This window comes from Labeo rohita, chromosome 15 (genome assembly GCF_022985175.1).
Source record: "Labeo rohita strain BAU-BD-2019 chromosome 15, IGBB_LRoh.1.0, whole genome shotgun sequence".
In the NCBI taxonomy this organism is placed as follows: Eukaryota; Metazoa; Chordata; class Actinopteri; order Cypriniformes; family Cyprinidae; genus Labeo; species Labeo rohita.
The window spans coordinates 26,089,526-26,106,300 of record NC_066883.1 but is presented as its reverse complement, the minus strand read 5'-3'; the positions used below and the strand labels follow the sequence as shown (position 1 = coordinate 26,106,300).

The 16,775-nt window shown below is 34.4% G+C and overlaps 1 protein-coding gene across 1 annotated transcript; it reads left to right on the top strand.

Moving 5' to 3' along the window:
- The first annotated feature begins 258 nt into the window (after positions 1–258).
- samsn1a (SAM domain, SH3 domain and nuclear localisation signals 1a) lies at positions 259–15,711 on the top strand. Its single transcript, XM_051130091.1, has 16 exons — positions 259–377; positions 2,841–2,984; positions 3,326–3,372; positions 3,538–3,575; positions 3,879–3,962; positions 6,726–6,817; positions 6,951–7,013; positions 7,944–8,046; positions 8,144–8,439; positions 10,713–10,793; positions 10,995–11,123; positions 12,001–12,107; positions 12,186–12,342; positions 12,428–12,646; positions 14,387–14,537; positions 15,029–15,711. Exons 1-16 carry the CDS (start codon positions 354–356, stop codon positions 15,130–15,132), a joined length of 1,839 nt encoding a protein of 612 aa, XP_050986048.1. The 5' UTR covers positions 259–353; the 3' UTR covers positions 15,133–15,711.
- Positions 15,712–16,775: the final 1,064 nt, after the last annotated feature.

The following is a 16,775-nucleotide window of genomic DNA, read 5'->3' as shown; positions in this document are numbered from 1 at the left end:
TCATTTTTGGGTGAACTATCCCTTTAAATAATAATAATAAAAAACAATGACTGGTGTTTACAGTAAATTACGCAAACGGTTGTTGTAGTCATAGCGCAAACAAAAGCTCTCAACCCAGTTCGCTGATAAGTAAATAACATCAGCATTAACGAGCTCAGCAGTTGATTGAGGGGCTGCCTGGAGTGGTAATGGTCCTCCACATCTATTGGATTAGAGGAAGGATGTCATTCAGTATTAATCTGTGGAGCAGTAGACAGCCTGGAACACTAAGCACTCTGCTCTCTGTCTGCCTCTGACTCGTCCCATTGTTCATCCTGTGCTGTGGGCACTGGAAAGAAACCATACTTTCCAGAATGAATCTCTTCTGCTTCTCTCTGGTAAGATGTGATTCACCTTTTCTGCTCTGTGGTTTGTAGATTGACAGCGTGTGGATGAAACGTGGCTTGCTAGAGGATGTGAAGGCAACATGTGACAGTGCATGATGATGAGGAACCGTGTTTTAGCTGCTCACGAGGGCCTTTCGTTTTGCTTACTTTTAGTTAAAAAGTTTATTATGGCTCACATTTGTAGCCCTTACATTAAAGATCTATTTTATTTATTTAACCCTCACAAGACTTTTATTCAATAATTATTATTTTTATAAAAACAAAACATATTAGTCAAATGTGTAGATTTAATGTAAGTATCTCTACCAGATGTTGTGTTGTTTTGTACAATTTAGGATTAATGGTGGGCTTGCTTCACTGAATTCACGCTGGTCTGATCTTCTGTAAACAAACTAATGCTTCTGGTTATTTGTGTCATCTTTTGCACAAATGGATTTGTGCTTAAATGTACTAAAAACACTGTCTAATAAATCAGGGGGTCTCTGACCCCTGCTGGATCGGTGGTTGCACTGCATTAAATGTTTGATCTCAAAATAATTTGTTAAAAAATTTGCTTTAGAGAAAAATACATTATGAACTTAGTTTCAACCAAAGCTAAAGTTAAAAAACTAAAATAAAGTAAAATTAAAATGCTCTTGCATGTTACTCTGTATATCAACAATGATCATTTTAATGTGAACATCATAAAGAATGTAAATATATGCAAATAAATACTACATACATGCCTATCTGCTGGATACATGTACTACATATAATATAGGCCAGGCTTAAAATCCAACAATTTTATTCAAGGCATTTTATAACCAGGGTTTTTGTCGTTGTTGTTGTTGTTTGAGTTGAGTTGAGATACTATTACACAGTTTGTATTAATATTTTGATAGTTTTTATATTTGTAGTTCCTGTTTTGTTACAGCTTTAGTTATTTTAATGGAAAACCATTTCCACCTCTGAATAAAAAAAAAGGGTTAGCAACTTTTTAATCTCACAGTTCTGACTCACAATTGCGAGAAATAAAGTGACAGTTGAGAGAAATAAAGATAAAACTCGCAATTCTGACTTTTTTCTTGCAAAATACGTGTTTGTATCTGGCAATTCTAACATTTTCTCTCAATTGCGAGTTTATATCTTGCAATTTTGACTTTTCTTCTCACAATTCTGACTTTTCCTTAGAATTATATCTTGTAATCCTGACTATTTTTCTCATAATTCTGACTTTTTTCCTCAGAATTGTGAGATATAAACTAGCAATTCTGACTTATTTTCTCACGAATTCGAATTTGTATCAGGCAATTTTGACTTTTCCTCACAATTTAAATTTGTATGAGGCAATTTTGACCTTTCCTCACAATTTAAATTTGTATGAGGCAATTTTGACCTTTCCTCACAATTTAAATTTTATATCTCGCAATTCTGACTTTTTTCCTGATATAAACTCGCAATTGCGAGCTATAAAGTCATAATTGCAATTCTGACTGTTTTCTCATAATCGCATGATATAAACTTGTAATTGTGAGTTATAAAGTCAGAATTGCGAGATATATACTTAAAATTCTGACTTTTTTTCTCGCAAATACAAATTTGTATCAGGCAATTTTGACTTTTTTTCCTCACAATTTAAATTTTATATCTCGTAATTCTGACTCTTTTTTTGCAATTCTGACTTTTTTGATTTGTGATATAAAGTCGCAACTGTGAGTTATAAAGTCAGAATTGCGAGATATAAACTCACAATTATGACTTTTTTTTCTCAGAATTGCACGCTATAAACGCACAATTGCAAGAAATAAAGATAAAACTCACAATTTTGACTTTTTTTTCCTTGCAAACGCAAGTTTGTATTTGGCAGTACCAACTTTTTTGTCACAACTGCGAGTTTATATTTTGCAGTTCTGACTTTTTTTCTCAGGATTGCGTGATACAACGTTATAAAGTCAGAATTGCATGCTATAATCTCAATTACAAGAAATAGCCGCAATTGTGAGAAATAAAGATAAAACCTGCGATTCTGACTTTTTTCTCGCAATTGGGAGTTTATATCTCGCAATTCTGACTTTTTTTCAGGATTGTGAAATATAAATTTGTAATTGCGAGCTATAAAGTCCAGTTTTGATGGGAAAAAAGACTACGTTCTCAAAGTTGTGAGTTGATTTCACAATTCTGACTTAAATTGCAATTGCGTGTTATAAAGTAAGAAATGTGAGATATAAACTAGCAATTCTGAAAAATAAAGTTTAATATAGTATTCAATAAAGTTAAAAAAAAAGAGTTCACAATTCTGACTTTTATCAGTTTATATTTTACTTTTACTTAACTATAATAACCCTGTTTGCAACAAGATCCATCTTTCTATCCACCAAGGGGTTGAAGATTTTTAGTGTGTCTTAAGTACATTTTACTTTACATTTTTAGCTCATTAGCAGCATGGGTTGTGACCGACATGCTGTTGTTTTGTAGGAGGGCTCTATGGACAGCCTGTACGAGGCCGTGCAGGAGTCCTGTGAGGCTCAGGTGTACACCATCCCCAGCAGGTCCTGCAGCCCAGCTGTTCTCTCAGATGACGCCACCAAATGGCGGAGCGCAGGGCGTTCTATCTCTGTGGTAACTATAAAAATGACTGCTGGAATGTTGAATGCATATACTACACTGTCATGGGAAATGTATCGGCCATCTGGACGCATGCTATAACATGATGAGCTTCCATTAAATGAAAGCTGCTGCTAATAGATTGTGCTGTAACCATATGGAAATATATTAAGGTCTATTTGAGGCCTGTCTGTGAGAGAGAAACCTCAAATGATAGGCTTGCGAAATCTTGAGAAGACAATAACATGCTAGGCATGCATAGAATTTCATATTAATATTTCAAATAAATATCTACAATACCGTATGACTTCGCATGTTAAAATTATGAAACTGCCTCATGCTGTATTTGCTTACAGGAGATTTCACAAATCAACTCAGACAGCACTAGAAAAAAGAAACAAGGGTGAGTTCAGTCTTTGTTTTTAGTGAACAAAGAGAAAAATGTTGAACTTCCAGTCAAAGCAAAAGTGAAAGAGCCCTTGAGGCTTTCACAGTGACACATAATACAAAATGTACTCTCTGTGAATATTTGTACTTTCTTCAAATGTTTCCTTGCATCTTTTTTCAGTTCACTACCAAAATCTGTTTCTGAAAATGAAGCTTTAGGTATGAGATATTTTATACATTTTCCTGAACTTCTTCCTTCTGCATCACATGACTAAGCTGCAACCGTACACTCTTATGTTATGCTCATAAAGAAACTCGCCTGATTTACAGTCAATCAGTAAATGCATAATGAAACAGAAAGGTTCACACCATGTTTATCACATCATTATGAACACGAATGGGAGGACAAACCAGATTTTCTACATTTTAAGCGAGATTTCACAGAGTGAAAAAGTAAAAGCATGTAACATTAGTGGACCTTAAATGAACAAACCCCTAATGGTTTTGATTTCCCTCCTACAGATAATACCGTCTGCACTAATTCTGTCTGGCCCATTGCCAAAAAGCAGGAAGATTTACTCCTCCTGAGGAACAACCAGAATGAAGGTAAAACCAGTCTAAGGATTTGTAGGTTAAGCTCGACTAGATTTCATTTACAAGACACACACACAGCTAAGCAACATCCACTTACTATCGGCCAATCAGACGCCCTGTAAGATTCTGATTGCGTCAAATCCCATTGCCAGTGAATGGAGTGTTGCGCAGTCGTCAGCTCACTTAAAGTACTTGCTTGTCCTGTGTGGGATTAATTAAGAAACAGCAGGGTCTTAATTGTAAATAGGGCACTAGACTTCAGCCTCTTACAACTGTGGAGGACTTTCAAAGACAACTAACGTTGCCCCGTGACTTTTATTATAATATAATAGCTTCCATACTGAATCGGATCCTTTAATATTACCTCGATCTCTTTCAACGTAAACTGATTTCACGCTGGAATTTGCGCTCTGCTTCTTTGTACAGTAAACCCCGCCTACTTTGATTTGATTTTTATTTGAATTTGAATTTTATTTGAATTTGAATTTTTTAAAGGGTCATATGTTTTTTTTCCTTGTTCCTTGAGGTTTACTTATGATGTTAATAGCGTTTTTTGCACAAAATAAATAAGTAAATATGTGGGAAAATTATTGTTTTCAACCCCTCATTATGACCTTCTGAATAAAAACAACCTATTTTAAAGAACTCCACTTCCAGAACCAAAATTTACAGATAATTTACTCACCCCCTTATCATCCAAGATGTTTATGTCTTTCTTTCTTCAGTCGTAAAGAAATTATGTTTTTCGAGGAAAACATTTCAGGATTTCTCTCCATATAGTGGACTTCTAAGTTTTAACAAAATGCAGTTTAAATGCAGCTTTAAAGGGCTCTAAACATTCCCACCCGAGGAAGAAGGGTCTTATCTAGCGAAATGATCGGTTATTTTTTTTTTAAATCTTGTCTAGCTTCAAAATAGTCCTACTTTGCAGTTTTTGTTAATGGTGTTTGATTTTCTTTGCACGTTCACTTTGTAAACACTGGGTCGGTACTTTTGCAGCGATGTAGGATGAAGTTGGAGGAGAAAATGAGATGCGGGTTTTTCAACATACTCTAACTGTATTGAACCAGAATACACAGAGTTCACACAGAGCTAGAGAAGACGAGCATTTGAGGTTAAAAAGCATATAAACTATCAATATTTTTTTAGAAAATAACCAAAGGTTTTGCTAGATAAGACCCTTCTTCCTCGGCTGGGATCGTATAGCCCTTTGAAGCTGCATTTAACCTGCATTTGGTTAAAACTTAGAACTTGCGGGTATTAGTTGAAGTTCAAACTCACGAGCACCATAAAAGTCCACTATATGGAAAGAAATCCTGCAACGTTTTCCTTTTTTACGACTGATGAAAGAAAGATGACAGTGGGGTGAGTGCATTATCTGTACATTTTTTTCTATAAGTGAACTTCTCCTTTAAGGGATGGATCCTTTAAGACTGGTCAATAATCCGCCACTGTTATGATGTTATGATTGGCTAACGTCATTCCATAGGAAACAGTATCAATGCCCCCTCGCTATTGCATGGGAATGTTTGGACAACATAATCAAATTAAAACCGTAATTTCCAGACAAAGCATTATAAAACCATTTACTTACAGTTTGTGATGCAGCTGCAGTCACATGCAGTACCGCTTCATCTTTTACAAAACAATACGCTCTTAACTTTCCTCTGACATGATCCGGGATGCATTTAAAAATAAACTATCCACTTGTTCCTTATGCTGGGATCTTTCTGATATCTGTACAAAGATGCGAAAAAGCTGTGTAAACCAATGGCGTCAAAGCGAACATTATTTCACTTCACTGACGACAGACTCAAGCACGTGGACTATGTCAGAAAGCGAACGCACATCTGTAGGCCTGTACTGTATCCATTGTTGAAAAGATAGCAGCAGTGATTGTAATTTCTATCTGCTTTGATACGACGTGACACATTCAGTATAAACAAGTATCAATCTATTAAGCGACTGAACACCAGTGGACGAGGCCTATGGTAAGAAGATGACTATTTGTCGATGTGTTGCCCTGGAGTCGGTGTTTACACAAATGACTGTGCCTGGGTGATGTCATCTCACACCTCAGATACAAGCAAGCCATTTTGTAGCTTGGTTAAATAAACGCTTTGTTTATAATGAGGAGGACGTTTTAAGCTATGAAACTTGCAGAATGTTTTAATGGTACAAAGACATCTTATATGCCAAAAGATCAAGGCAAAGGACTATTTTATGTCAACTACTCATTTACAATATACATTTTAACAAAGTCCTCCTGATATTTCCTAACATAATAATCTAACTAATGTTAAATGTAGTTTATCTCAGTGCTTTTTGATAAGACATCGTTCAAATATTTTAATCACTGTTTTTAATAGATAATGAAAAGATTATAAGCTTACTATAATCTGAATTTCAAATGGTGGTGCAGATTCATTTGATACATTTTAAGGTAACAATGTTGTTAAACCTGTCTGTATGGATGAACCACATTTCCTTGACTAAGCAGAGCAAAATCACCTGTCACATGGTATTTCCCCTCATTAAAATACACGAAGAAGCAAAACAGGAAATGAGGTGCCAACCGCATAAGTTTTCTCATACGGAATGTACTATTTTGAGCTCCACCATGTTTTAGCTTTACCAGAGATTCTGTCATGTCTTATTTTATGCACTGACATCTTTGGGTAATAAAATAAATACCTAAAATAAAAAGCAAACATTTTCTATAGTGACTCAGTTGCTAATTGCCTAACAATTTGATGAAATGTCCTCAAATTTCAGATGTGGTGAGAGCTATAAGAAGAGCTGAAAGCCAGTCTATGGCAGACAGAAAGACCATTTCAAGAAACATACAGCAAGAGATTCCTGTCCAGGTTGGAAACATATGACATTTGTGTCTGGCTTAGTTATGTTGATATATATTCAAACAATTAGAACCTAGAAAATGTTAAAAATTTATATATTTATTTATTTATTTTATTTTAATATTCATTTTTTCATTGGTAGATTGTCTGTTATGAGGGGTGTAATCCAAACCAAGATCGGCTAAGCAGCAGACAGAATGGCCTGGTAAGTTCAAGCCCTGTCCTCTCAGGTGCTTTGTGCCAGCTGGATTGTAACTGATCGTCATTTATTTCACAGGGGCTGAAACAACAGTTGTCCCCGTACAGGGTATCGTGGTTGATTGTGTCTGTACAGATGGTTGGGTGAGGGGCGCACGTTCTGCCCATGTAATCCCTTTGCCCACACGGCATTAGAGTCAGTCGAGACTGCTAAATCCGTTATGCATTCACCAGTGTAAAACTCTGTCAATGGACTCACTGTTGAGAGTTCTCAATATTGTCAGCATAATGAGCTTGCAGAATAAAAAAAAAATACATTTTTATGATAAATTTTAAAATAAAAAAGTTTTATAATTATGTTCTTATATTAATTTTTAAGTTATAATTATATGTAATTATTTATAACAATTATTTAATTCATTTAAAGGGATAGTTCACCCAAAAAATGAATATTCTGTCATTAATTACTTACCCTCATGTCGTTCCAAATTTGTAAGACTTTGATTCATCTTCGGAACACAAATGAAGATTATTTGATGAAATCCGAGAGCTTTTTGACCCTGCATAAACAGCAAAGCAACTACCATGTTTAAGGCCCAGAAAGGCAGCATGGACATCATCAAAATAGTCCATGTGATATCAGTGGTTCAACTGTAATTTTTAATTTCTTCTCTTCCCTGTCAGTCTTCGATGTTTACCGTTACAACATTATGGATGAACCACTGATGTCACATGGACTATTTTAACAATGTCCTTACTACCTTTTTGGGCCTTGAACTTGGCAGTACCATTGCTGTCTATGCAAAGCTCTCAGATTTCATCTAAAATATCTTCATTTTCAAAGTTGAATGAAGGTCTAACGGGTTTGGAACGACATAGGGTGAGTCATTTTCATTTTTGGGTGAACTATCCCTTTAATTATGATGTTTGTTGACAGCCTGACACAGCAACTGCAGAGATGACACAGCTAAGAGGGACACGGGTGAAAAAAGTAGAGAGGAAAAGCAGTAAAAGAGGAACTCCAACACAGGAAACAACAGGTAGATGAACCTAATAAATTTGATGCAATAGCAGTTATTTGTTTGGTGTTTTTGTGTTTTTGACAGATATTGATATTTTTATGTGTGTCTTCCAAAGCTCACATCAAAGATGCCAAAGGAATGATGTGTGGCACTGCTGGGGGGTCAAGGGTCACGGAGACAGCACCCGCCAGACATCGCTGGAGTAATCCCACAGAAACAGCCTTAAACTGGGTACCAGCCAACAACACCTGTCTACCTCCCTGCAATGAATATCGAGTGCACATCTGCGACTGCACTACATCCACAACCCCAGGTCGAGGAGATAAAATCAACATTCAAAACTCAAAGAGAGACTCTCTTACCAAAGGAGTAGCGCGTTCCAGCACCAGTGTGGATTTCTGTGCCTCCAACGTAAGTCATTTTTTAAATATACTATCATTTAAAATTTGGGGTTGGTGAGTTTTTTTAAATGTTGGTTAAACAAGTCTCTTTGGCTCACAATTTATTTATTTGATACAGTAAAAACAGTAATCTTTTGAAATATTATTACAATTTAAAACAACTGTGGTGGCAAAGCTGAATTTTCAGCATCATTACTCCAGTCTTCAGTGTCACATGATTCTTCAGAAATCATTCTAATATGCTGATTTGTTGATCAAGAAATAAAATGATTTCACATTTTTCTGTGCAAAGCAACAATTGCTATATATAGTAAATACGCAATCAATCAAAGCTTTTTAATTAATGTGACAAATACTCTTACAATGTAAGACTCAAAGATTGCCCTGTCATGCTAACAACCAGTGATATTTTCACACACTTCAGGGTGATGACCTCTAGTGTTTTCTGAAGGTATATAGATACGTTTCAAATTGATAATCTTTTCCTGTTTCCTGGTTTCTCATATGTATCATCTTTCTGGCAGTGAACAACTACACTATATCACTCTCAGATGTGCGCAGAAAAGGTTAGGAAGGGCTGTTTGTTTTCAAAGGCTTGTAGTGCTTGAAGAAATAGGTTATAATGCTGTAATCCTGGATTTGGATTTTGCTATGGCCGACTGCACACAGCTGGATTAGGCTGTTATTGTCCGCAGGGTTTTCTTGAACGCTATTGGTCAGTTCATGCCTCGTATAACAATCCGTATTTTTAAGTAGGTGTTTTTTCAATTAAACGAGAAGTGTTTCATTTTTGTGCTTCTAGCGACAGAAATAATGATTATTCTTAAACAGGTTTCCAGAATCTCTTCCCATCTTCTATTGGCTGCTCAAACAATAGTCCCACCCCCAAACTCATGTCATTGGCTGAGCCAGTGATGCTGGTGAAACAGAATGTTTTTGATACTATTACAGAGCAAATCAGGAAAATAAACATATTTATGGCTTACTTATAGTTTTCTACATATTGAAAGGTAGGATTTTTAATTCTTGATATATAAAGAGCCTGTGACTAACATGCTTTTGCATATGCAAAATACATAAGACAGATACACAAGTGCAGTTTTGCAAAAAAATTCCTAACTGAAAGTTGTGAAAGTAGACAGGAAATGTTTCAAAATCAAAGGTCCACTTCCTTGCGTGCAATGGAGCTACTTCCCCTATACGAAGTCCAGATTTTGCAACTTGGGCAAAGGACAAAAGGAATATTGATTAATAAGCTTGCACTTTAGTATGTTTATAGTTTTAAAGTAAGTGAAATTATATGACAGTAATCATAAAAGTTATATGAAAAACATACTGGAAGCACGGATTCTTGCATCTATTGAGGGCCTTCATGAAACCAATATGATGCAAGGAGGGTTCGATTATGTAAAAAGCACCTCTGGAAATTCTTTTTTTTCTGTGTGCCACAGAGTCCCACTTACTGAATTTGTGTTACTCGAAATGACTGTGAAGTGGTAAACCACAGAATGCAGACTCAAGCATTTAATGTTTTTCCACTGCAGAACTGATGTCTTGATAATAGACAGAACGTGCATTGGCTCACATCCTGTGTGATTTAAGGAAGTTCTTGTAATCGGTTGTTCTGCTGAGGCAGTGCATTTGAACACTTGTGGAGCTGAGAGGTAAAAACCGCTAGTTTCAGGTTAGACTTTCATTTTAAGGAAAAACTTAACACACACGTCAAGGCGATGCTTCAAAGGGCTGCTTCAAATGTTTCAGACAAACCAAAAAGTCTCAAACCTAAGGTAGGTTTTATTAATGGATCATAATATTTCAGGCAACAATTTGAAGGTGATATTCAATTAGGTAGTAGTATTCAAGTAGTGCTGCCAGATCTGTCATTTGAAAATGGACTTTTCTTAGAACAAAAAGAAAACAGCTTGACACCACACAGCATTACTAAACAAGTATGAACAGCTTTGTCAAGGTCAGAATCATTAGAGTGGCTCTAATGATACCACAGTTTGCTGTTTGACTGAGATTACATGGATTTTAAATTTAGATAATTATTTGTATTTTCCTGTGGAAGAGCTGATGGGTTTTTGAGCAGATTATGAATCATTCAGTGTTTTTATCAAATTGAAAACGCCAAGTGCTATTTAATGTAATGGAGTGCTCCATGCTCTAACTTGATGACAAGGACAGTGTAATGACAGTTTTTGTTTCATGCTAAGTAATGTACATGTGCTTTTCTGTTATATCTGTTATAAATGTGGTGTCAATTTTATTTACCTGACACAGCGATCCACCAGTTTTGGAAGGTTTGACACATTCAGAAATCAACACTCCCCTTCCAGACTTGAGGAAAATGGAGCACCTGAGGTAAGAAGAATTTGCATGAATAAGACACTTATTAATCTAAAAGCTTATGCCTTATGATACTATGTTTCACTATTTTTCATTGTGTAGAAGAAAAAACAGCTGCGTATATTAATTCCAACTGTCTAAGTGACCATTGGATGGGTTTTTTATACATAAAAGGATTTTAAAAAAACATATTGTGTTTTTGCGCATATAAAACAGGCAGAGGGAGAATCAACAGCAGAAAACTGTGAGAAACCGGGAAGTTTGGGAAAAAAGATGAAGGCCATTTCGATGACTATGCGTAAACGGATGGCCAAGAAACACGTCAAATCCGTCTCTGAGGACATGGTGAGTCACAAGTTCCTCATTTAATTACTGACACTGATTAGGCAACTCGGTCCTTTATTACCCAAAACATCATCGATTTTTAATGAAGTCTTTTCTTTTCATCAAGGGTGTGTTTATTTGATTAAAAACACAGAAAAAAAGAGTAATATTCTGAAATATATTTTGTAATTTAAAATAGTGGTTTTCTGTTTTATTATACTTTAAAATATAATTTATTCCTGTGATGCAGTGCTGAATTTTCAGCATCATTACTCCAGTTTACTCTAATATTCTGAATCATTACCAGTGTTGGTATTTTTTTTAAGGATTCTTTGATAAATAAAACTTTAAAAAGAACAGCATTTATTTGCAGTAAAAATATTTTATAACAATATACCCTACCATTCAAAGTGTGGGGTCAGTAAATTTTTTCTTTTATTTTTTGTTCGAAAGAAATTTATATTTTTATTCAGCAAGGATGTGTTAAATTGATAAAAAGTGATAGTAAAGACTTGTATTGTTAGAAAAGATTTCTATTTTGAATAAATGCTGTTCTTTTTAACTTTTTCTTCATCAAAGAATCCTGAAAACAGTATCATAGGTTCCAAAAAAAATATTAAGCAGCACAACTGTTTCCAACAATAATAATAAATCAGCATATTAGAATGATTTCTGAAGGATCGTGTGACACTGAAGACTGGAGTGGTGGCTGATGAAAATACAGCTTTGCATTAGCTGAATTTTGCCATGTACCGTTTTTCTGAGAGTGTACCTTATGACCCAGAAATTATGACCGACAAAACCAACCCCTGAAACCAACAAACCCCAGTTCTCCCTATCACTTAATCTGTATAATAGCTTTGTACGAATATCCAGACTGACATTTTGATTGGTGCAGGGTGATGACACTGAGGGTGAAACTGAGAACGGGTCTCCAGCAGAGAAGAGCTCAGACCACACCAGCAACTCATTAGAAAGCCTCTACAGTGGACAGAGCTCATCCAGTAAGTATCCACACGCGAGCGACCGAATTAGAAAGTGATTTGACATTGTAATCATACTCTTTTTGTTTATATTTACCGGCTCAGGCGGTGTGGCTAGCAATTCAGATGTATCCAGTAACAGAGACAGCCTGAAACTAGAGGAGGAAGTGCCCTACACGGGGCAGTTCTGCGGGCGAGCTAAAGTACATACAGACTTTGTCCCCAGCCCATATGATACAGACTCCCTCAAACTAAAGGTGAAATGAAAATTGTATTTTTCACACTTAAAGGAAAAACATTAACTGGCAACAGTAAGTTAATGGTGTTGGTGATCTTTTTCAGGTGGGAGACATCATCAACATCATAAGTAAACCACCTATGGGCATATGGACAGGAATGCTTAATAATAAAGTGGGAAATTTCAAGTTTATTTATGTGGATGTTCTGCCTGAGAAAGAAAAGGAAGAAGAGGAGGAGGCCCCAATAATCAGACCTGTCAAAGTATGCAAGAAGCCACGACCAAATACCCTCCTGGAGTTATTAGAGAGACTTCATTTAGAGGTATGACCAGACTGGACACACAAACATTATTTATCCTTCATACCTACCTGCTTAAAGGGGGTGTTTACAAAAAAATTAAAATTCTGTCATTAATTACTCATCCTCATGTCATCCCATAAAACCTTCATTCATCTTCGGAACACAAATTAAGATACCAAGAGCTTTCTGACTCTGCAAGTCATTATTTTTGTTTTCTTTGTGCACAAAAAGTATTCTTAAAAGAGTAGATTCGTAAAATTAAGGTTAAACGACTGATGTCACATGGACTATTTTATCAATGTCCTTACTACCTTTCTGAGCCTTGAAATGTCAGTTGCATTACTGTCTATACAGGGTCAAAAAGCTTTCAGATTTCATTAAAAATATCTTAATATGTGTTCAGAAGATGAATGAAGGCCTTACGGGTTTGGAACGACATGATGGTGAGTAATTAATGACAGAATTTTTATTTTTGGGTGAACTATCCTTTTAATGCTGCAAAATCCAACAGAAAACTATCTGCAGATTTTAACATCACTATCTTTACTTCACACTGATTGGCTGCCACCAGTGTATTAATTATTAACTAAAATAAAAAGTATTACAAACAATGTTCTGTAACTGAAAAAAAGCTGAAATTAAATAAAATATAAATATTAGATGAAAAACTTAAAACATATTTTTTTAAACGTTGCCTTGTAAACTAACTAAAATAAATATTTTTAAGTTAAAGTACTAAAATAATCTAAATAATAATAGCTTCATGATACTGCCTTTTACTGTCATTCACATACACTACCAGTAAAAAGTTTTTGGACATTAAGATTTTTAATGTTTTTTAAAGAAGTCTCTTCTGCTCACCAAGCCTGCATTTATTTGATCCAAAGTAAAGCAAAACAGTAAAATTTTGAAATATTTTAACTATTTAAAATAAATGCTTGCTATTTGAATATATTATAAAATGTAATTTATTCCTGTGATTTCAAAGCATCATTACTCCAGTCACATAATCCATCAGTAATCATTGTAATATTCTGTTATTATTATTATGTTGGAAAGAGCTGAGTAGAATTTTTTTAGGTTTCTTTGATGAATAGAAAGTCCAGAAGAATGAATAGAAAGCCCCCCCGCCCCCCCCACAAATACTGACTTAAAGCTTTTGAATAGTATAGTATATAATATTACGAAAGCTTTCTATTTCAGATAAATGCTCAACTGTTTTATATATTGATAATAATAATAAGTAATATTTTTTGAACAGCAAATCAGCATATTACAATGACTTTTAAAGGATCATGTGACACCGAAGACTGGAGTAATGATGCTGAAAATGTAGCTTTGATCACAGGAATATATTACATTTTAAAATATTCAAATAGAAAGCAGTTTTGCAAAATAAATGCTTTTGCTATATTTTGGATCAAATAAACTTTTTTTCTTTAAAAAACATTAAAAATCTGACGGTCCAAAAACTTTTGACTGTTAGTGTATATTTGAGCGTTTCTGAATATTTTGACACTTTCATCCTGTTATTTCAATCCCACAAAAAAGTAAATAAATAAATAAACACTCAGCTCCCTAAGGAATGAATTAAAAATGCCTGCTAACATCCACACTAGTGGACATATATAATTCAAATAATTTAAAGATTCAAGAAAATTTCACTAAATTTCCAGTTAAAAATGTCCATAAATGTTTCTTTGACTGAATAGTTTGCATATGTATTGCACATTTTAATGTTTGGAATCTATTTTGTCACAGGAATATGCATCTTCATTACTCCTCAATGGCTACCAGACAGTAGATGATCTCAAACACCTGAAAGAGAGGCATTTGATTGAGCTGAATGTGTCCGATCCAGAACACAGACGCAGGTTGCTTGCTGCGTCAGACTGCCTCTATGTCACAAGCAGTGAGTATCAATACAGGTCGTTTGACTTACAGCTTTAGGCAAAACCACATTTTGGTTTTCTCTGTGTCCATCTCAGGAAACATTATGTCAGCAAGCCTCAGGAAGGACACCAATAACGCAATCTTTGCATCATCTATTTTGGTGTTTTGACGAAATTCTGCCCTTTTGAAATACCAGAGTCAGAAAGTCACAACCTTATCTGTTTAAATTTAATCCATAACGCTCTGTGCAGTCAGGAACGGTCCTTTCCTGTAAATGCGGGTCAGGATTAATTGGCATTTGGATGTGGGCTCACTGTGTGAGCAGGTGGCACATGGCTGGGCTGCTCTTGCTGATATGAGTGTGGGATAATAACCAGGAAGACATACTGTCATTTAATTAACATTAATTTCATTTGGGTTTTTGCACAAACGCAAACCTGATTTGCTTGGCAGAGATGAAATTAATGAGTTTATGTGAGAGATTTAACCTTTCTTTGCTTTGGCTTACAGAAGACGAAGAGGGAGAGATGAAGGGCAATGAGGAGGAAGACGAAGATAATGACTGTCCCAGAGACTCGGGTTGTTTTATTCCGGCAGAGTGTCCTGACAGCTGAGACTTATCCAACATCTCTTCTGATATCATTTAATGTTGAAGCTACAAACAGACAGAAATCTGTTCATATGTTTTCATTTGTCACAATGTGTGTTTGTCTTTCATTTAGATGTACTGTGTTTTGTATTTACACGTTCTTTGTTCAGCTTTGTGTTGATGTAACCTACTTCTGTTTATGTATGTTAGTTGAACGTTCATGGCAACATACTTGTACGTGAGGAATTTTTACAGCTTTTACAAATGGTTATCATGACTGAATTGTATATAATATTATTAAAAATAAATTATTTATTCTGCAACCTTCTTTTCTACATTGCTACTGCTGTTAAAATTCACGCTATTCATTTTCCATTTGTTTCTCAAAATAACTAGTTGGTTTTTGTGGGTGTTTGGTGGGATGAATTTCCAGATGACTAGTCACGTGCAATGTGTGAAAAGGAGGTTTTGTTTCAAAGCACTTTCCAGTTTCCATCCTTTGCTTGAATTAATATTTAATACACAACTCCCCTCTCTGATCAGCATGCTATATTGGTAATGACTAATGCTTACTGATAGAATCTCAATTCCATTTACTTTTGGAAAATGTAAAAGTTTTTTGAAACAAGACACCTATGTTTATAGTTTATATCAATTTTACTAAGGTCTTGTGGCAGGAAATATATATGTTTGTGACCACATTTATTAATTCGACTTCTCTGCTTGGGGGAAAAGAAAAGAGAGAGAGAAAGAAAGAAAGAAAGAAAGAAAGAAAGAAAGAAAGAAAGAAAGAAAGAAAGAAAGAAAGAAAAAACTTCGAACAGATGCATATGATAGAGTGGAAAAATATTTTACTTAATTAATAATTAATATTACTACATAATTAATAAATGCAGGTTTGCCAATAAGTATTTTTAAATTACAGCTTAATTTTGTACTGGATTTTAAATGTATTACTACTGCTACTACTTCTGCTATTATTATTATCATTTTTATTAGTATTATTATTATCATCATTTTTATTAGTTTGTACCATGCATACTTTTCTGGCTGTCCACTAAAATAAAATAATAAATCTAGAATATAATAAATAAATATAATATATCAATATAATAAATAGATATATCAATATAAATAAAATATTGAGAAAAAAAATAAAAATGTTAAATTGTGGCTTTTCCCCCCCTTGCTATTCTGAGAAAATGTATAATTCAGAGGGGGGAAAGTCAGATTACAAGATATAAACTACAAGAACTCCAACTTTAACTGACAAATATTATTTTTAGCATTTTTTATTAGTTTGTACCATGCATACTTTTCTGGCTATCCACTAAAATTAAAATAAATCTAAAATATAATAAATAAATAAAATAAAATAAATATAATAAAATATCCACTGAAAAATAAAAATGGTAAATTGTGGCTTTTCCCCCCTTGCTATTCTGAGAAAATGTATAATTTAGATTATGAGATATAAACTGCAAGATCTTAAACTGATATAAACTGCAAACTTTTCTGGCTATCCACTAAAATATAATAAATAAATAAAATAAAAATAAATAAGATAAATATATAATAAATAAATCTTAAACTCTGAGAAAATTTCTAAAGATTACGAGATATAAAATTATATTATTATTATTATTATTATCATTTTTATTAGTTTGT

Excerpts from the sequence above, each read along its gene's own strand:
- samsn1a (XM_051130091.1), top strand. The coding sequence starts at position 354 with ATGAATCTCTTCTGCTTCTCTCTG. Across the intron at positions 3,576-3,878 it reads TTCTGAAAATGAAGCTTTAG|ATAATACCGTCTGCACTAAT; the intron begins GTATGAGATATT and ends TCCCTCCTACAG. Across the intron at positions 6,818-6,950 it reads AGCAAGAGATTCCTGTCCAG|ATTGTCTGTTATGAGGGGTG; the intron begins GTTGGAAACATA and ends TTTCATTGGTAG.